Source organism: Rutilus rutilus, assembly GCF_951802725.1.
Source record: "Rutilus rutilus genome assembly, chromosome: 17".
NCBI lineage: Eukaryota > Metazoa > Chordata > Actinopteri > Cypriniformes > Leuciscidae > Rutilus > Rutilus rutilus.
In genome coordinates, this window is record NC_140230.1 from 30456737 (window position 1) to 30477694 (window position 20958).

The 20958-nt window shown below is 37.6% G+C and overlaps 3 protein-coding genes across 4 annotated transcripts; 2 read left to right on the forward strand and 1 right to left on the reverse strand.

Moving 5' to 3' along the window:
- The first annotated feature begins 1168 nt into the window (after positions 1–1168).
- On the forward strand, positions 1169–3669 carry ccdc127a (coiled-coil domain containing 127a). The gene is made up of 3 exons (XM_084384858.1): positions 1169–1264; positions 1488–1611; positions 2639–3669. The coding sequence occupies exons 2-3, from the start codon at positions 1497–1499 to the stop codon at positions 3328–3330; spliced, it is 807 nt and encodes a 268-aa protein (XP_084240984.1). The 5' UTR covers positions 1169–1264; positions 1488–1496; the 3' UTR covers positions 3331–3669.
- Positions 3657–6016, reverse strand: LOC311275688 (telethonin). 2 transcript variants are annotated; one of them, XM_084384859.1, is made up of 3 exons: positions 5743–6016; positions 4469–4909; positions 3657–3832 (listed from the first exon to the last, which is right to left on the reverse strand). In XM_084384859.1, the coding sequence occupies exons 1-2, from the start codon at positions 5877–5879 to the stop codon at positions 4522–4524; spliced, it is 525 nt and encodes a 174-aa protein (XP_084240985.1). In that variant the 5' UTR covers positions 5880–6016; the 3' UTR covers positions 3657–3832; positions 4469–4521. The 2 variants fall into 2 exon arrangements, with proteins under 2 accessions (XP_084240985.1, XP_084240986.1); XM_084384860.1 differs by having other exon boundaries at positions 3751–3835.
- A 4666-nt stretch (positions 6017–10682) lies between these two features.
- rnf144b (ring finger protein 144B) lies at positions 10683–20376 on the forward strand. Its single transcript, XM_084384857.1, has 8 exons — positions 10683–10928; positions 13668–13837; positions 15413–15517; positions 16909–16969; positions 18209–18413; positions 18512–18656; positions 19471–19560; positions 19790–20376. Exons 2-8 carry the CDS (start codon positions 13733–13735, stop codon positions 19955–19957), a joined length of 879 nt encoding a protein of 292 aa, XP_084240983.1. The 5' UTR covers positions 10683–10928; positions 13668–13732; the 3' UTR covers positions 19958–20376.
- The last annotated feature ends 582 nt before the right edge of the window (positions 20377–20958 follow it).

Consider the following 20958-nt stretch of genomic DNA (forward strand, 5'->3'; position numbering starts at 1 on the left):
ATAGTACACAGCTAAAGTGGATATTAATTGTCCATAATACTATAGAAAATGATATAAGATAAATAAATACAATAATTATAAACTTTTTTTCTTTCTTTTTTTTAAAGGAAAAATGCAAAAAGGATACTATGCCATATTGTGAAGTCAGAGTTACCCAGTAAAGATACTAACTGAAGTATCTTCTATACAGAAGATCAATACTAACTGGTTATTATCATACACCTATTGTGGGGGGTATTAATGGTCAAATAAGGGGTGAAATGAAAATAAAATCAGAGTTTGGGAGCAATGTGAGGCAGAGACTAGAATACAAAAGTTCAGTCATGAAACTCTAGATGGCACAGGCTGATAGGTCCTCAGCATGCTTGCAATCACATCATTCTCTACAGGGCACAGCTGATTGGTTCCTGCTGTATCAGTAGCCAATGAGCTCGCTGCTCAACCTTCAAATATTTGGTCAGCTTTTGCTTTTTCTGTAGTAGTAGTCGCAGCGTACTTTCAGACTCTCTCCACCTGTATAGATCTGCTACAGGTAATTCTATATTGTACAGCAGTAGCATGTATGTCTTACTTTGCTCACAGCAGCATGTGTGCATTGGCTGTAGAAAGTCCTGTACTTGCTCTGTAGCAGCAATAACAGCAGCGTTGCAACTCTATTCCACCACACCAAGACCAAACATATCAACATTGTCATATCCATTAAACACTCAGAAAGTTGTCATGACATAAATGGCAATAAAAGGTACATGACATGAAAAAACAATGTTATCATTATCACGTTTAATATCAAAACACCATTATGTTGATAACACAAAAATTTTAACACAAAGTATTTCTTTAAAAAAAAGCTACAGAGATCTCAGTGTAATTAAAGGAGGGTTTCGTTAGTTGAAACTATTCTGCGCATCCCCTGCGCAGTTGCGAACATCTAGAATCTCAAATACGCAGCTCTCCGGACTATACCAATATGTTGCTATATTTTAGGGGTGTTCAAAATCCAATACGGTTGTATTTCTGTAATTTTTGTAAATAAAGATGGATCTATGAGCATTTAATAATACGTATATACGTAATCAGTTATTTTAAAGACTACTTATACTTGTATACGATGCGTTCGATATGTATATTTTAATAATAAACGTATTCAACTCCCTTATGAAATAATAAATGGATGTTGGGTGTTTTTAATGGAACATTACATAATCGTCCAGGCTGTCTGGATCTGGAAGCACTTTATGCAAAAAAAAACTTTTGATTGTTCAAGGTAAGCAAAGGAAACATGTTCACAAGAGTAAAATGTGAACATATCTTTTATGAAATCTATTGTTAACTGCCGGAGAAATGCATTTTTAATATTTTTCAGGGTTGCAGCTTTAGCAGTGTTGTGTTGTGTACTCTTTATTAGAATATAGTTTGGTGTAGTGGTTTGTGTGATGTGTGGCAGATGCACGAAACCGTGACAAAGCCTTACTTCACTTTCTGATCAGAGTTTCTCCATGAACGACCTGAATGATCCTCCTAGATGGAATATTAGACCAGAGCCAGCCGGAAATGACGGGGGCAGATGGAATTATGCCCTGCTGGTGCCCATGATCGGACTGGCAGCATTTCGTAAGGGGTCTTTACATGCTTTTCAAAGTCATTCGCCCTCACAAATGTCTTGAATGTTTGTGTGCTACATTATACTGATAATCCACTTTATAGGTTGTATCTGTAATGAAATCTGGGTTTATGAGAGGTTTGTAAAAGCAATCCATCAAGTAAATTCTACAGCTTTTCACACAGTATTACCTCTTTATCTCCTATATGTTAACAATTATGTTGTATCAGATTTTTAATTAACAATTTAAAATTCACAGTCTTTCTCTTTTTTTTCTGTTTTGCCTTATAAGTTTTAGTAGCAATTTTTCAAACTTATTTTAGTCAGCTGCCAAGGCAACATTTCTTATTTTTGAGTTTTCAACTAGTATTTATATTTTATTTGAGCTTTTTTTGAATTAATAATTGGTTTTAATATATATATATATTTTTACATAATGGTAATAATAATAATGAACATAAAACAACAACTACCAAAACACACCCCCAAAAAAGGGGGAAAAGAAAAGGTCAGTTCAGATGGCTACACATTAAGAAGAGTTGGAAATAGTCATGCATACAAGAGAAGCAAATCATATTATAAAAAGGGGTAATTTTGGAAAAACAGTAAATTATTAAATGACTAATGGTTTAGTAGTAATAATTGTGGGTGAAAATAAGTTGAGAATCAAGCTATTTGATCTCTTTCTACCTCATTCATTATATTACTAAAATCAAAGTTTGAAATAAAGGATATATAGGGTTTCCAAATATTCTCAAAAAAGACAGTTTACCTTTCAAAATATATGTAATCTTTTTGATTGATAAACAAAAGGACATATTATTGATCCACTGTATGATAAATAGCTAGAAATACCCAAAATAAAAGTTTTGGGTTTACAATTTAACCCTTTTTAATAGTTTCAGTTAACAATAAAACTGATGTATACTGATATATGTAATTTGTTGTAGATTTAGAGTCATATTCTGTTTAAATTGTTTTGGTCACTCTTACGAAAGAGTTTTTTTTTTAAATCTCTGTGGGTGTATTTTCAACTAGGTTGGATATGGACTCGAGAATCACAGAGCCAGATCCAAGGTGTGAAGAACAAGTACGATTGCGACATGGCAGCCATCAGCAGAGACCTGGAGCTGAAGTACAGGGAGACGCTGAGGGAAAACCAGCGGACGGCAGCACACCTGGAGGTGGAGCTTGAGAAGGAACGCCAGCGTGTGCTGGGCTTCAAGAAAGCCCTGATCTCTCAGAGTCAGCAGCTCATGGAGGAACGGAAGCAGCTTCAGCAGGAACGGCGGGATCTGGAAGTGGAGAAGAAGCACCTGCTGGAGTCTGGCGTGGCCGGGGTGGCGCTGCGGAAAGCCCTGCAGCGAGAGGAGGACTGGCAGCGCAGGGCTCAGGCTCTGCTACAGGAACTGGAGGTTCAGCTAGTGGAGAGGCAGGACGCTTTCTGCAGCATCCTCATGCCACGGGAACATCGTCTGGAGATGGAGAAGAACCTGCTGCTGAAGGTGGCTAAAAACCCGGCGGGTGCCGAGCTGAACCTAGAGGACGATCTCAGGGACATTTTTAAGAACGACAGACACTGTGCAGATTTACTGAACATGGATAAGCGCAGGAATGGGAATTTGATGTGGCTGTATCTCAGGTACTGGCAGCTGCAGGTCACCCTGCAGAAACACAAGAGGGCAGAGGAGACGCTCAAAGGAGCATCGCCATCCTCCAGCAGACCTTGATGCTGGACAGTTGATCTTTATGAAAAGAGACAAGTACGATTTTGTTTCCATAAATGTTTTCCTAATGTTATCGTCATGATTTATTTATCAGCTATGCCAAACTTTTTCAGGAAACCTGTTGAGTCCTTGACAATCATATCATAACATGAATTGTTTTTGTTTTTTGATCAAGTAGAATGCAGAAGAATCAAATGCTTTCTTATTTGTTGCATTACTTATGAACTTCAGAGAATTAATTCATTCTCAATCTAAAGATGGTTCATAACTAATATGTACCACAAAAATAAAATACAGTAAATGTTTTCTGAAAAGAAATATATTAATTTATCGACTCGGGTTTCTTTTTTTATTGTGAGACATAATTTCATAAATGCATATGAATGAAATGTACAGTCAAGAAAGCATTTATTAATTGCATTTTTTTTTTCCAAGAACTACTAACTGTTTTGAACAGATGTTGATCGTCCATCAGAGATGTCTGACCTTGCAGTTCATTGTAAACCTGCTGAGAAAGAGCAACAGCTCATTAATTTATAATCAACCATATAAACATTTTATTACATTTCATTCAGACCTGTGCAGTGTTGACATTTTATTCAGGATCAAGATCATTAATGTTTCCCCAGTTTATCCTTTTTTTTGCGAAACTATTTAGCATCATCAATTAAATTTAGAAAATGTATAAATGTTACTGCATTACATATCTAATAAATAAATAAACACTTCGAAATAATTTAACAATAAAAAGTTTCAAATGATAAAACGGATATGATTCATAACGGGCATAATATTCATAAATTGTGGCCTGGTTTCACAGACAGGGCTTAGACTAAGCCAGGATTAGTCCTTAGTTAATTTAGGGCATTTAAGTAGCTTTTATAAAGATGCCCTAGAAAAAGAAAAAAAAACGTCACTGGTGTTGGTGTGTATCTTGAGACAAAAAAATGGCACTGACATTTAAGTAGTTGCTTACAGCTCAAACATGCATTTTAGTCATGGACTATCTTAAGCCTTGTCTGTGAAAATTACTTTTTGCGGCCTCTGTATCCTCCTTCCTTAAGGTTTCTCAAGTAAATAATATTCGTGAGCATATGGGGTTAGAAGGCTTTGGAGTTCAAGTGTGAGTGAGGTCACCCACCATACTTGGCATCGTATCCATGTCCATGATGGCAGACAGCTTTCATCAGCTCATCACTCTCGTCGCTGGAAGCGAAGAGCGTCTCGGGGTGGAGAGATGAGGCTGGACGCTCTGAAGTCTGGACTCCTGGGTTGGATTACCAGAGGTTTGTGTTCGGTAATGGACGAGACCTCTCTCTTCTGAAGGCAAACTCCATTTAAACTAGTCTCAGTGTTCATGGCGGGCGACGGCTCGCGGGTCACGTCAGGCGGTGTGGCGACTCTGGGCACAAATAGTGGTATTGGGAGAATGTTTCTGTAAGGTAAACGATATTCCGACATCGGCTCCCCTTCTCTCCCCATGCTAATCCTCTGGTTTGGGAATCGTCGCACCGTGAAATGAACCACCTGCTTACGTTCGTAGCTCTCTTTTCTTATCGAGTCCTTCTCAGCAACTGTCATTCTGTGAAGGAGGACTTGTGAAAGTTAATAAGTAGTAAGTAAATTCTGAGCAATGACCAACTTAAAACATTTTGTTCACAAACTCAAAATCACACTTTACAATCGTAGGCTACAAAGTTCCTTTCAAAATTCACTTCTGTTCAAAGGATTGGGGTTACTACTACGATTTTTATGGATAGACATAAATTTAATTATTCAGCAGGATGCATACAATTGATCAAAAGTGACAGTAAAGACATGTATAATGTTACAAATTAATATATATATATTTAAACGGTTCTTTTAAACTTTCTATAGGCCTACATTAATGAATCTTGAAAACAATTATCACGGTTTATGTAAAAATATTAAGCAGCACAACTGTTTTCAACATTGATAATAATAAGAAATGTTTCTTGAGCATCATATTAGAATGATTTCTGAAGGATCATGTGACACTGAAGACTGGAGTAATGAGAAAGAAAGAAAATCCATAGAACTTGTGTGCTATATTCCAAGTCTTTTGAAGCTATACAATAACATTCTGTGAGGAAAGAGTTGCAGCAGAGAGAAAATATTAAATGAATAACAACTCAATTTTGGTTTGTTCCTTGCAGAAATCTTTGAATATGTTGCATGAGTGTTAAGGACTTTTATAATGATTTTGTTGTATTTTTATTTTTATTTTTCCTTGATGACAGTCCTGATTACTATTAACTGTTGATAACAGCATGCAGGGTTGGAACAACAAGGGCAAGAAAATATATACAGATTTAGAATTTTTGGGTGAAGCGTTCCTTAAAACACATCTAAAATCTGCAAAGACAAAACAAAGTCAGAGACAGAAATGCATACTTATATTCTGGTCTGGTCTCCATCAGTAGGTCTAACCAGGTGGCCTCATACGATTCTCTGGCAATCTCATCAGTCTCCTGGAAATCACTGTAGGAGTTCAGCAGATATGACCTGGGCGTCCGGCTCAGGCAATGCATCTCATCCAGTGAGCGGTCAAAACAAACAAGCCAAGATAAGAACGTTATCAGTCAGATCTTCTGATAAAGGCTGCTACTTCAGTGTGTCTGTGCCTTATAAATAGTGTTTGTTACTATTTTTACACCCTGCCATCATGGCCACGGTAGTCAGCTCAGATTGGTGTAGTTTGACGAGGTGGGAAAATGACTAATACTACTACCATTTCACTGAAATGCAAGACTCACATCTTCACCAGGAGGTCAACATGCCAAATGTCCCATCTGAGCTCAGATTTCCTGTTGTATGTGCTTCAAAACATAACGGCCAATGGTGCTTTTTAAAAGTATGCAATATACAGTATATGTGGTATAGTGTACATGCAGGTAAAAGCAAACAAACAAACAAAGCATCCCTGATATTCTGAAAAAGTAAAAATAGAAGAAGGTGCAGATATTTCTGACACTCATGTGATGTCAGAGGGTCCTTGTTGTCTGTCTCGGTTGTCAGCACCTGTGCCAAAGCCGCAAGGCATTATTATCTCACATCGTGGCATTCAGAGCAGCATGCCATCCTCATACAGGAGTCTGCTAGATTCTTGTATTGTAGGTGAGACGTGTAGTCCATCACTCAGCAGTGTGAACAATCCTTTCTTGAGTTACTGATGAAAGAGGACGTGAGGATTCCTGCGGGACAATGTTAAATTTGGCCTCGACGTGCATCAGCCTGTTATAAGTGATGTTCATGGCCGCCACCATGAGGGGGCAGATCTGATTTTGTGCCGCCGCCATGAGGGCGCAGATCTGATTTTGTGCTGCCGCCATGAGGGGGCAGATCTGATTTTGTGCTGCCGCCATGAGGGGGCAGATCTGATTTTGTGCTGCCGCCATGAGGGCGCAGATCTGATTTTGTGCCGCCGCCATGAGGGCGCAGATCTGATTTTGTGCTGCCGCCATGAGGGGGCAGATCTGATTTTGTGCTGCCGCCATGAGGGGGCAGATCTGATTTTGTGCTGCCGCCATGAGGGCGCAGATCTGATTTTGTGCCGCCGCCATGAGGGCGCAGATCTGATTTTGTGTTGCCGCCATGAGGGCGCAGATCAGATTTTGTGCTGCCGCCATGAGGGGGCAGATCTGATTTTGTGTTGCCGCCATGAGGGGGCAGATCAGATTTTGTGCTGCCGCCATGAGGGGGCAGATCTGATTTTGTGCCCCCTCTCCACCCCCGAAACGAGATCGATTTTAACCCTTTGAGGCGTACAATTACAAACTTATTTACCAAAATAAACCAAAAATAGTACAAACTTTGCTAAAGTGATTGTTTTGAACAAGTATTAACATAAATATATTAAAATTATTTTAGTAAAATTATTTGTATCAATACTTTGTGCCTTTTGCCCCATGCTGGTTTTACCCCGTGTGTCAGCCCCCCTTGTCACTTCATCAAATTGATTTTTTTTTAAAATCATGTCATGTAATGGGGGCAATGTTTTTTCTTCTTCAATCAGTCACAATGCAGACTGCTCACAGATATGAAGTGGTTAGATTTTAATACATTTATAATGCAGAACTAGCAGGCTAGGCCTAATATTAACCATTTTTATTATAGCTAAAATATTTATATTTTATAAAATATTTTTTACCCTAAAATTGCTTTAAAATCAACGACATATGTCTAACCAAGTTGTGTTCCAAATTTGAAGTTGATATTGCTAAAATTGAAGTTCTATTGAAGCTATGAAATCTTGTTTAAGCATAATTCCAAAAATAGCCACCGGGGGGGGTGACACCCACATTCCTTAGAAATGTTTTATGCGTTCTCCTGTAACAAATTACAGTTTTTCTCAATTGTTTACACACAAATACTGGTATTTGAGACACAATGACCACAACATGTAATTAATTTACCAACCCCCTGAACCAATTCTGCTAAACTACAAGCACAATTCCTGCTTTACACTCAAATTGCAGTTCTAAAACACACCTTTTTCAAAACACTACACACAATTCTCTGCTTTTGGCACAATTTTCATGCAGAAAATCTCTTGTTTTCACAGAACACACTGCCATTCAAATATGCACACTGACTCATCACATGGGCAAACACCCGTCACACAGTTTTACAATTAGCAATCAGAGCTTTAGCATAAAAGCGCAACAGGTGAGCTCTTCAATGGAGCAATGAATGCCAACATTGGATTTTTTTTTTTTTTTTACTGTAACTGTATACAGTAAATTCTTCTGTTGTTTTGTATGTAGACCACTGTATGTACAACTTTGTGTTGGTTGGGATGTACACTGTGTACAATGTTTTTGTGGGAAAAATAAAATATTTGTTACTGTGTATTTGTGTGTTCTGAGTATAAAAACAATATTCTCAAATATTTTACAACACACATGTATGTACTGTCTGTAGTAAGTGTAACACTGAACAAAAAAAGGCCTAAGTCATTATGATGAATGGAGAAGAAGTGTTTTCCATTCATCATAGTGTTGCCCATTGTGTGTGTGTTTTTTTTATTTGTGTGTAGAGTTCTGAGAATATGAGGCATGCTTTCAGAAAATGTGTGTAAACAATCGAGAAAAACTGTAATACATTTAATAGACGCCCTCTACTGGAGAAACTAAAAACGTCCTCAGTACACTGACGGCTACAGCAGTTTGGCCACATGTAGGAATAGGAATCAATGCATTATTAGATAACAAGTTACCAAAACGAGTCATGCCTTCATTAGTCTTTTATATAAAATATATTTATTGTTTTGATTTTAAACCAGACAAAAATACGAACAGCAACATCTCCTATTAGGCTATATTAAACATTTATAATATAATAGGGCCTATAATATAGCCTAATGTTTGCCTTATCTCACTGTTCTGATATTTTACTTTTATTCCATGTTTCATTTTTAAAACATACATTTTTAATATTATAGTGTATGATGGGACTGAACGATAACTAACCATTAATACAGTTTCACGAGTTCACACTTACATACAATTAGAGGGGGTAAAGTTTAATGCGTATTTGGCGTGCTGTGCGGGGGGAGGGCTCCGTGCTCGGCCCGAACCCAGAGTACTTTTTTGACTGTACCTCATTGTGATGGAACCACGAGATGTAATCTCATACATTTACTTACTGTATTACTCGATGTAAACCATTGAAAATAGTAAATCGTAAATCTAGAAGAAACAGCTTCTTTTTTTTTCTTTTTTTTTTTTTTGAGCTGTATAGTGTTCAGGTGGTTTAGCTGCTGACATACCACAGCCCACAGGACAAAGAAGAGAGTTTAAATGTGTTTAATTCTCTCTATTCATTGAAATGACTGGTATAGAATAATGATTACTAAGACACCGCATCTAGACCACACTGAGACCACATTTGGTATGTGCTGGTTCCTCCCTGATTTGACAGAGGCATTAGGCAGTTACATGCAGGTTTAGATGACTGCAATGATGCCAACATCCTTTTAAAGGCCGGAGTGGAATGTTGACAGTTTGCCGAGAAATGCCAGCAATGCATTGAACGCAAGGTGCAGCATCAGATTTCTGTGGCCTGAGCCAAGCCAAAGCACTCGGCTGCCCTGAACGCTTGCTGCAGCGAGTTTCCCCTGTAACGGGACCCTGTGGAAACTGCAGCTGCAATACCTGCACAGCATGATGGATGAGAAATGCCCCTCAAACACAAAGACACTCACGCGTCATAGGTTTATATTGAGCCATACAAACATTGCATTGAGCATATAAAAGAGCAGAGAAAAGCTTCTCGCATGATGGCTCATAATTTTGTGACCTCATTTTATCTTTTAGAACTTTAAGTGGGATCTGAGGGTAAGTATTGGAAATTGAATTGGTTGTAATGGAACATTATTGATATATGAATGCCGAGCCCCATGACCCACGATCCAGTGGAACTACATTATGTCACATATGATGTCATATGAGAGAGCATGTTTCTTGTTATTAGTCATCTGTTTACTTCACTGAAAGCGTACAAGGAGGAAACAGCTTTCTTATATCAGAGTTTGAACAGGTTGAGGTTGTAATATTTAGGTAACTGACAGAACAGTTTGTCTCCTGAGTAGTCATTTGATTTTGACACTAGAGGATGCTACTGCACATGGTTGTTTATTATGCCAGTAAAATTACTACATTACATGAACAGAATATTAACTTTTTGAAGTTTAATTTTGGGTTATTTAATAAAGATAAAAGAAAAACAATAGCAATATATAAGGTATAGACACTCACGTCTGTTAAAAGAAGACTCTCCTGCTGACATCATATTTAGGTTATATTGCAAATTAATGAATGGGAACATGGGGACATCAACCAGCTTGAACCAACATAAACCAGCTGGACACTTAACTAACCATACAAGTGCCATAATATACACAACAATAAAAGACAGCAAGACATGATACCTAAACTGCAAAGATGCAATCTACATGAATCTATGCCCAGAGTCCCAGACTATTGTAAAGATGATAGAAGTGAAGTATTACATCCCTGTTATGTTTCAAATTCAGTTTGATAAGAGTAAAGAAAGATGATAGAAATGAAACCCCAGCAGTTAAACTGCTGTCATAGACAATATTTTAGATAGGCTACTATATATTGTTTATAATAATGCATTTCTACAATTATGTATTAATTGTTAATACTAATGATAATATTTATAAATAACTTGCAGTTGTAATCAAATTGTAAATTAAAAAATATATATATTTATTTTACTTTTTATAGTCCAAGCACAATTTAAGGATAGTCAGAGACTCTGTGATTGAAAGAGTTAACGTTAGTCAGTGGGAGGAGAAAACAGGAAGTGGCCCCAAACCCTTTAAACCCGTCCAGTAACTTCACACAAACACACACGCACCCTTGTGGGACATGACACCGCTTCATGATCGAGGTGAATGAGCGGGCATGTAAACCAGACTGACTGACTGTCCATTATCATCACCATCATCCAGGAATCTTCAGCATTTTCATCATCAGATGCGCGTGTGATAATCACTGCGGTGGAGGAACCGCAGCACACAGACTCCAGACATGAGTACAGTAAACAGTGAGGTGAGTTTATTACCGAGTCTCAAAACCTATTGTTCCCCACCTACTGTAGATTTTAAGTAATTATAGTCGCGTTCCAATTTTGAGGTGTCTTTTATGCCCAAACAAGGGGTCTACGTAGGCAGCACACTAGGCTTTGAGGCACCTGGTCTAGTCTGTAGGCTATATGTAAGTTTTGAGCTGGTTTGTCTTGCAGTGCGTTTGCGTGAAAGTTAAGAATAAGGTGTCTTTTATGCTCGACAGTAACCGCACTAGAGCTACAATAACACTGAATTTATTGACATAATAGTTGTGTTTATTATTAACGCGGAAGCTGCTGTGCTGGCGTCATAACAGAGGTGAATACAGTGTACTGCATACTGCGCAGTATGCTGCTTATTATTTAAAAAACAAAACTGTACACACTGACACAGTATGCAACGATAAAGTTTTCATTCTCACGTTGAGAAAGCAGTTTGCTACAGTCAGATATTGTAATAAAGTTTGCATAATTTATTCACTAAATGAGTCGAGAAGATGTTCTGGGTGTTCACAGTTGAAATTCTGGTTTATGCCATCGTACCCAACGAATTGAATTACAGAATATGCCTTCTTCTCTACTAAATAGTAGAATGTGGGAAAAAAGTAATGAGAAGTATGTTGAATTTGCAACCCATGAAATGTACCCAGATGACAACTTCTGTTACATCCAGTGCACACTTACAGCAACTATCCCATAAGGCCAAGGTAGAGGAGAAGTAGGCTGCGTCCGAAAGCTTAGGCAGCTGACTTCGTTTGCACACGAAGGTACCTCACAAAACTCATTTCGGACAGACTTCTGAGGCAGTGTAATGGTTTAATGATCTACAACAAAAAAGAGAGTTTTGGTGATAACTAAGCGAATGATTAATTACTTCAATAGTAATTTCACACTATAAATGACATCAAAAGTGGAAAGCGTTGGTCAAAAACATATATTTACACACAAACTGACCACCAACCACAATTTTTAGATGTCATCTTTATTTTTCAAGCTCAACTGTCACAGAATGGAATGCACAGGATTGTGAGATATCAAAGGCAGTGGAGGATGCATCTATGCTGCTTACAAAAATTAATCAGATCTCAGGAGACAGGAAGTGGAGCTAACATTTAATTCGGGCATCGTAGCCGTGAATAACAGTGATGCAGTGTAACTGATGCTGTAGGTCACATGACAATGACAACAACATGGCTGATGTAGTACGTCCAAATTGTATTCATAGTACACACACATGCATACTATATAGAACATACTTTCTAATTAAGTTCCTCTTTAAAAGTAGTACCTACTCAGTATTCGTTTTGGGACACAGCTATAGTAATCATCATTGTTTTATGGTTGTATAAATGCCATTTTATGGATACAGAAAAGGTGCGTATTGTGCACAGTGTACATACAAATGCAGTATAAAATTATGCTATTTCAAACATGGCCAACATTTCTAGTTTATTGCTGGAATGTTTGGCCTGAGTGTTTCAGTGCTTACAGACTTGCATGCATTATTCTGGTCTATGCATAAAAGAGAAACTATGATAAAAGAGAATTAAATAAGATAATTTAAATCACCTGTTCTGTATTACTTTGACTAATCAGTGAAGTCTAAAAAGAAGACAAACAACAAAATAAGCATTAAATAGTTATTTACTGAAATGATCAGCTGTATAATATTTTCTGTTCCTCAATTGGCGAGATTTGACTTCATCATGATTTTAATCATTGATGGGAACAGCCATGTGATTCACTTCCCTGTGCTTGAAACCTAAGGATATGTAAATAATTTTCAGTGCTGTGGTAATGCCAGGGATTTACTCAGTGACCCACTTTATGAGGTGTGACCAAGTGTGTTTTTGGGTTGATCAATAGTGATCTAGGACATTTTCATAATCATATTCTTGCCAAACATTGATGCAGAACATTTCCTAATCTTTTCTAATAATTCTTGTTCTGTCACAAGGGGGTAAAAGTTTAAACAGTGAAAAACAGTGCAAACTCACTAGTGAAAAGAAAATGACATGGCAGAAAAAAAAAGAAAAAAAATACTGCTAGTGTCAGCGCACGTCACACGTGTCCCAACGATCAATACTGACTGCAGAGACAGTGGACATTTAGGGCAGTGATGTTATCCTCATTGACTGTGACAGAGGAGACATAAATGTAAAGAGCACAAATGTGCTGTGGATGAACGTCACCATTCTTTCCACCTCACGCTTTCCTACTGTTCTCTATTTTTCTGACCTGTCTAGGCAGGCGGCGGGGGGGGGGGCCTCTAATCCAGCTTGATCCTGGATTATGTTGTTATGACTTTTTCCCATTTGAGGTTTGGTCGCCCATGCGGGACGGGAATATTGACTAGAAGAATCTATAAAGCGGTGAGATCATACTGGGTGAAATCTAGATCTCTCCTGCTTCTTCCGGACCAACTTGTTTGGCGTCACACTAACGGGGCAGGTCGAGCAGGTTTTGAGTTGGTGTACACAACACAAATGAGATTAGGCAGTCGGCTAAATAGTCTCTGACTAAGAGTGAGTTTTTAAATGCTTCTCTCTTGCGTCTAATTCAATTGCAAATTGACTTCGGAATGATGATTTTACATTTCTGCACAAGCTTTTTCTTTCCATTGTTGCTCAATTGCAGTACGTATATCTGCGTGCAGCGGAAACCGTTCTGACGTTGCAAACTATCTGCCTCAGCTGTGTTTGTTCCTCTCTTGTATTCATCAGAAGCATGGAGGACGTCACATCTCTATTTCTGAAGTTTAAGGGCTAAACAACAACATAAGGCAGGCATGGAGGCAGAAAGCACCATGATCCACTGCAAACTGTGCCTGACCGACTGCCCCGAACTGGAGACCAGCTCACTGCAGTCCTGTAACTGTGTGTTCTGTGTGCAGGTAAGAGCATTGCTGAATAAATCTATCTTTAGCTTTAAAACTGAGGTGTAGTTTCATGCTACAGAATTAGGTAGTTGTTTTTACATAAATTACGCAAGTACTAGTTCTATAAGGAAATGATGTTTACATACATCTCGCCATAAGCAGGAGGTTCTCTCTAGCCGTGGTCTGGGTTATTAGCACAAGGTGGTCGTGAAAGGCAGAAATACAATAAACAAAGCACAATAGTGTTCAGTCTCGCAGAGTGGGGGATGTTTTCTTTCACATGCCGTTTAAGATTAGCCAAGACTAGCCTGTTCCTCCTAACATGTTTTGTTCCTCTGAAACAAATCTTGTGGGTCAGACTTACAAATCTTTTGACTTTTTGTGGTTTAAAGCTGAAGTGTGCATTTTTTTCAGTGTTTTCTCCTAACTTCCCATTCAATGATTGATTTCCATAAATAAAAAAAAACTATTTTAAAGTCCCCCCATAGTCAATAATCCTGTGAAAAATGTCTTTATGCCTTAAAATAGCTTGAATGTAACTCTACACCCTAGTATACGCGGACCCATGAATATGCTAATTCATTCCCGCCTCCACTCACTCGGCCACCTTACTGAGGTAACCGGTATCGCTCTTTACAACGTCGAACACATAACGGTAATTAATATGATTAGCCTTTTGCTTGACTACTTTATCAAACAGCTAGTAATGTGTTGCTAATGTTACACAAACCATGCTCCCGTTCGCCATCTCAGAGTCAGACAGCTGCCTTCTAACAATCATCAGAAACACTTTGAACATATAGTTATATAGTTCATCATAACATCGTAATATACATCATACCCCTGCTATATTGCTAAATCTACCTGATTTTCATATCAACAGAAAAGTATACCGAGATAACCTGGCTTCTCTTGAGACTCCCCTGCTAGTTCGCTGTTAATGATATGCTAAATCCTGCTAAAAAGCGCTGATGACGTGTGATGTGATGTCTGCGTGAGCCGGACCGAATGCAATGATTGGACAAACATTTTATGGTCCTACGCCTTCCACAGACGATATACGTATATGCATATAAATAATGCATTTAGACCACTTAACTTCGTGATTGCTATCTGGATGTGAAGAGACTTTCAGCCTGCATAGCAAAAAATGTTTCTGTAACAAATTGCCTACCCTGCCTTTAACTTCATGTACTAAAATAACTGAAATGGAAATAATTAACAAGAAAACTATGTAGACTGTATATTTAGAAAAACTATATATTTAAAAAAAACACACAAAAAATGCACAAGAAAATAACTATATCTTTAATGGGTTTTAATATTTTAATTTTAATTTTAAAGATTAATAAAAACTATAATAGTATATCAACCGAAATATACTATTATGATCCCAGAAATCACTGATCCTGGCACAGAAAAATTGCAAAAATGTTGCGGATCAAGACTATCTGTCCAAACAAAGTATGACAGAGGGAGTTTTTGAAAAACAATCTGTGTTTTTTTTATTTGTTAAATAATATTTGGTGCCACTTCAGATAATGACCTCTTAGCAACCATAGAGAAGTCACAGCTCTCATGTCTTTGCAGTGTTTAAGACAGTATGTCCAGCTGGCTATTCGGGGAGGCGCAGGCAATGCCATCACCTGCCCTGATCCGGCCTGCAAGAACACTGGAACTCTGCTGGACTCTGAGGTACTTCTGTCTGGCTCACTCTCTCCTTCTGTCTCAGTCAACAACAGTTTCCAGTTCTGCAGATCACGCTTCAAATATTGACTGCGCAAATGCTGCTGTTTACACTGACAACAGAAATCCTTCCTCTACCAAGCATCTATTTTAGTCAGTAGGGCTTTACAGAAGCAAACATCACAATGACTATTGTTCATACTCTGGGTGAGGGGTCTGTTCAAATCTTAAACCCCAAGTACTAAACTTCAGGGTATAACTTGCCATGACATGTTTTTGCTACAGGTCTGAATGATTACTCAACTCATTTATTGAGAAAAGGTGTTCTGTTACTTTTCTAAGCAATTAGACTGTCACTTACATCCTATTTCTTAATATCTTAATATTTTTGTGAAAACCATGCTAATTTTTTTTTTCCTCAGTATTTTTAAATGAATAGAAAGTTACATAGAAATAACAGCATTCGTTTGCTGTGAATATTGAAATTGAATTTGAAATGGAATATAACTTAAGTATGTTTACTATCACTTTTGATCAATTTAATGCAACCTTGCTGAATAAAAGTAATTTCTTTTACAAAAGAAATATCTTACAGACCCCAAAAATTCTGAAAGGAAATGTAAATTAACTGAGACTAGGGAGTTGGCTCATTTGACTACGCCCTAGCAACCACCCAGAACACCCTAGCGACCATATAGCAATCTGTTAACAATGGTCGGGAAGCCTTTAGCAACTGCATATAATTACATTACAGCCACCAACAACGTATCTCATAAATTAAAATAGATCAAAAGTGAAGGAAAGAATCTGTCTGGGCTTGTTTAGCTTACATTTTCGTTTTGCTTTCGGTAACCACAGCATTAGTCTCATGAACACAATGGCTTTATTTATCATGTTTGTTTCCACAAATCCCAGTATTATTTTCCCCTCATGACCTTAACCAGCCTGCTCTGTGAACTTAACTTATGCATCAAAAATAAAACTACAGTGATTCAGCAGGGGTCTATCATTAAACTGGCCTCTGGAAAACTTTATTCATATGATTTATAATGTTGAGATACTCCTACACATGCTAAAACTCCTGTGTCACACTTTTTTGTATTTACAGTCTCTTTCATTTTGTGTGTGTGTGTGTGTATATATCTTTTTTTTTTTCTTTTTTTTTTTTTACTCAATATTAGTACTTCCTTTACTTATTTAGTATTTAGATGTGTGATAAGCAGGGTCATGTATCTTTGTCTGGTTTTTATTTTGCAATAATGACCAGCTGACTGTATATTATCCCTTAAATAAGACCTGATTTGCAAACATGATGTGCTATTCACATATAGTTAGCTGTAGCTCAAACATGACATGTTCCAACATCACCTGGATATAAATTCATACCTTTCTTTGTACAGCTCACCTCTTTTGCCCCCAGCGATCAGGTCGAGCTCTATCGGCGGCTCCAATTTGAAAGAGGTACGTGCTTCTGTATGTATGTGCCACTTCCCATAATCCCTCTTGATGGGTAGAGTGACCGTAACCATCACTGGCAGGAACAAGCCGTTCTAGATAAGCGTTAGAGAGTGATAAAGACATAGTAGACTGTATTTCTGTCAGTCAGTCAGTGGTTCTTGTTGGTTTTAGCTTTATTCTTTTGTTTCTATTTCTACTTTAAAATATAAAAAATGAAAATTGACCAACAGTGAGTTATGACCAAAATCAGATCTCTTTGACTATGACCTGTCCTGTGACAGCCGGCCTTTGCTCAGATTCAGAGAAAAAAAAGAGTGTGGAAGTCGAAGTGAAGGATGCATCTTTGCTGCCTTTCAAAAACTAACCAGATGAAGGCATATTATGCGAGATATTACATTGAATTCATTTCAGACATGACTAGATGGCTTGCTATCTCAGGGTACGTTTACATGACAACAGTGTTGCGTTTTTCGCGTACAGACGACAACATTGTCAAAATGATCCCCGTTCACATGGATCAGCAAAAACGATTAAAAAACGCTGTATTATTCACACCAGGCCAGTAGTTGGCGATGTCACTTTGTAAAGAAACAGTTCTCGCCTATAGACTGAACACGTAATACGCATGCTCTTGACGTCACCGTTTTCACAAATTCACTTTTTGTTAGTTTATACAGAGATGATAACGGTATAGTTTTTAAAAACATGCACTTTGAAACCCGTTTTCAAAAGTTTGCTTTGTCAGGCCCCCAAAACGCCGTTGTCAAAAAGCATTTTCTTTTTTAGTTGAAAACGGTGTCATGTAAACGGCCCCTCAGACTCTCATGTCTGCAAAGGCAAACATTAAGGTTTCGAACACAAAAATTAGCTTATGGCAACTAGTTGTATATTTTACAATCAGAAGAGTCACGATTTTCTGTTCTATCATAAAGTTGTAGTAAGAGATGAATGCCACTGCTTCTCTGAGTCTGGGTTAATGTTGCTGGTTTGTGTCTGCCAGGCTCCAGCTCGGCGTTTAGAAGAACCGTAAACAATGAGCTTATTCAGATGGCAGCTTCATGCTAGCCATCGTCTAGACAGTCTGTCATGTCGGACAGAATGTGCGAAAGTGAACTGTAGTCGCAAGAGACGGCGAGAAAGCCTCCGATTTCCTGTCTATTGACAGGAAACCTCAAAGTAAAAATTGTCAATGAGGAAGTGAATTTTGCAAGCAAGTACAATGTTTCTTTCGGTCTCATTCAGGAGTTCAGTTGGACCCCAGTAAGGCTTGGTGCCCCGTGCTGGACTGCCAGGCCGTGTGCAGCGTGACGCCCGGTAGCGAAGGCAAACCGGTTCCTGTGTCCTGTCCCATGTGCCGTGCCGTCTTCTGCTGCGGCTGCAGAAGCCCCTGGACAGACGCTCATTCCTGCTCCCAGCACCAGCCACTGATGACATCATCAGCAGACAGGTCAGTGCGACCCATTTCCACACCAACAAACGAGTGCTTATCACTCATAACACGGCCTTGAGTTTGGCGTAAACATGCTCTGTCTGTGGTCTCTGCAGTGGAGTGAGCAGCGCTGACACTGATGCGATGATTAAACAGTGTCCTGTGTGTGGCGTCTACATAGAGCGCAATCAGGGCTGTGCTCAGATGCTCTGCAAGAGCTGCAAACACACCTTCTGCTGGTACTGCCTACAGAATCTGGACGTAAGTGACGACACAAAGCTTTTTGGACTCTATGACAATAGAGATACCATGGTATTCCAAACATACCATGATTTTTACCATGATTTATTTATAACAGGACCACATTAATGTATATATATTTTGAAAATGGTACCATGATTATACCTTGATTGATGATAATTTTTTTTTTTTTTTTTTTTGCTCGTTACTATGGTACCTTATTTTGTTGGACACTAAGATGGTGTATGATATAATAATACTAATAATAATTGTATTATTTTTATTTTTTATTATAGATCAAATATTTTTTATGAAATATTTTATTTTATTTAAAAGAATCAATTTGAATATAATAGTAATAATGATAATATTATTATCAAAATATAATACACTTATTTTAAAAATAAAAATAATATATATATATATATATATATATATATAAAATCAAAATCTGTTGTTAATGATGATAATTTACAATAATAATAGTCATTTTAATAATAATTATAATAGTATTCCTTTTACTATCATTCAAATGAAATACATTTACTATTATTAAAAGTGAAAATAAAAAATGAATAGATAATAAAATAAAACAATCTGTTAATAATAATAATAATACTTTTATTATTGTAATTATATATCAAATATTTTTATGAAATATTTTGTTTAATCCATTTTAATATAATAATAATAATAATAATAATACATTATTTAAATTACATTTTAATATAATAATTTCAGTAACAATAATAATAAATATTCATTTATCATTTGTAAGCACGTTTAGATTAAAGCATCTGCTGAATGAATAAATAAAAAGTCTCTATGGTTATAGGGTGATATATTCCTGAGACATTATGATAAAGGACCGTGCCGAAACAAGCTGGGACACTCCAGAGCTTCCGTCATGTGGAACAGGACACAGGTGAGCTGGGATGCCATTAGCATTGATGCTTTTTCATTATGTCAGACGTTTACCAATTTCCAAATGACTTTGATCACAAAGTACTTTTTTTCGCTGCTTTTTCGGTTGACACGTTTTTATCGGCAAGATAAGACTTGTTATTATCATGAAATTAGATGAAAACCACTCACAAGCGGCAAGATTCTGGCTGAGTTTCCCTTTAGACTTCATGTGGCTGTGATGTATTCAGGTGGTCGGTATACTGGTGGGCGTCAGCATCATCGTGCTAGTGACGTCACCGCTGCTGCTGCTGGCCTCTCCCTGCATCCTGTGCTGTGTGTGCAAACCCTGCCAGGCCAAGAAGAACACCAAAAAGAAGAAGAGGAAAGATAAGAAGCCATCAGATTCCACCGCATAAGAGAACTCTTCGTAACCAATCAACATGTGTAGCATCTTCCACGTGCCAATCCCTAGTCTTTCTAACCAGGTGCACAAGTGCCTCATTCTCAGTGCCTGGTAAATTCGGTGGATTTATTGTGCCTTCAGGTGCATTATGGGACAAATGAAACTACATCCACAAAGGAATGGCCCTTTCTCCACTAAGCCAAAATATTTGTTTATGTTTGCTATAAAAATGAACGGACTGTAGCATTGGGTTAAACTCTTTGTTTCCAAGTAGTGTTCCAGGCCAAAGGCCCTGCTGTTTTTCTTCTGTACTATAATATGTAAATACTGTATTTATGAGTCTGGGTACTGTTCTGTGTTCTTTTTACGTTTGATTTTTCTGCATCAGATATTTTATAACTTAATTACAATAAACAAAACACCTGAAACTGAGCAGCGAAAGTGACCTGCTTCTCTTTGTTCATTAGGGTTCATGTTACACACACACACACACACACACACACACACACACATAGTCATAATAAACAATAAAAGGCAATTTTCGTGTATTTTTATATTTATTTCAGTACAGGGCAGTGCATTTTCAGGGCTCATGATACTAACAGTTGTGACATCTGGTTTGCATGTCTGCTGTAATGAAACCGTTTACTGAACATCATGAAAAAGGAAACGTTTCTCACACACAAGGTGTTGTAATATACTGTATTTCATTAGCTGGGGAAATTTACAAAACCGTTCCTGCTTGAAAGTGAGTCATACTCATAGTCAATGTTCCTTGTTGTTAAAAACCAGTAGGCCTACCTGTTTACTAAACTTATTTAAATAAGGAAACAAAACAAGATGGGGAAAAAAAAGTACCATGGTAATTTCTAGACTATTCCAGTGACAAATCCATTATATAGGCCTAAGTGAAATGGAAGTCATTCAAACACTACAAAGTATTCTATGTAATACCATGACTGTACCATGGTATACCGCCACAGTACTTATTTTTAAAGGTCTCGAAATCTAAAA

Excerpts from the sequence above, each read along its gene's own strand:
- rnf144b (XM_084384857.1), top strand. The coding sequence starts at position 13,733 with ATGGAGGCAGAAAGCACCATGATCCACTGCAAACTGTGCCTGACCGAC. Across the intron at positions 18,657-19,470 it reads ACTGCCTACAGAATCTGGAC|GGTGATATATTCCTGAGACA; the intron begins GTAAGTGACGAC and ends CTATGGTTATAG. Across the intron at positions 19,561-19,789 it reads TCATGTGGAACAGGACACAG|GTGGTCGGTATACTGGTGGG; the intron begins GTGAGCTGGGAT and ends TGATGTATTCAG.
- ccdc127a (XM_084384858.1), top strand. The coding sequence starts at position 1,497 with ATGAACGACCTGAATGATCCTCCTAGATGGAATATTAGACCAGAGCCA. Across the intron at positions 1,612-2,638 it reads GATCGGACTGGCAGCATTTC|GTTGGATATGGACTCGAGAA; the intron begins GTAAGGGGTCTT and ends ATTTTCAACTAG.
- LOC311275688 (XM_084384859.1), bottom strand. The coding sequence starts at position 5,879 with ATGCATTGCCTGAGCCGGACGCCCAGGTCATATCTGCTGAACTCCTAC. Across the intron at positions 4,910-5,742 it reads GAGACCAGACCAGAATATAA|AATGACAGTTGCTGAGAAGG; the intron begins GTATGCATTTCT and ends CCTCCTTCACAG.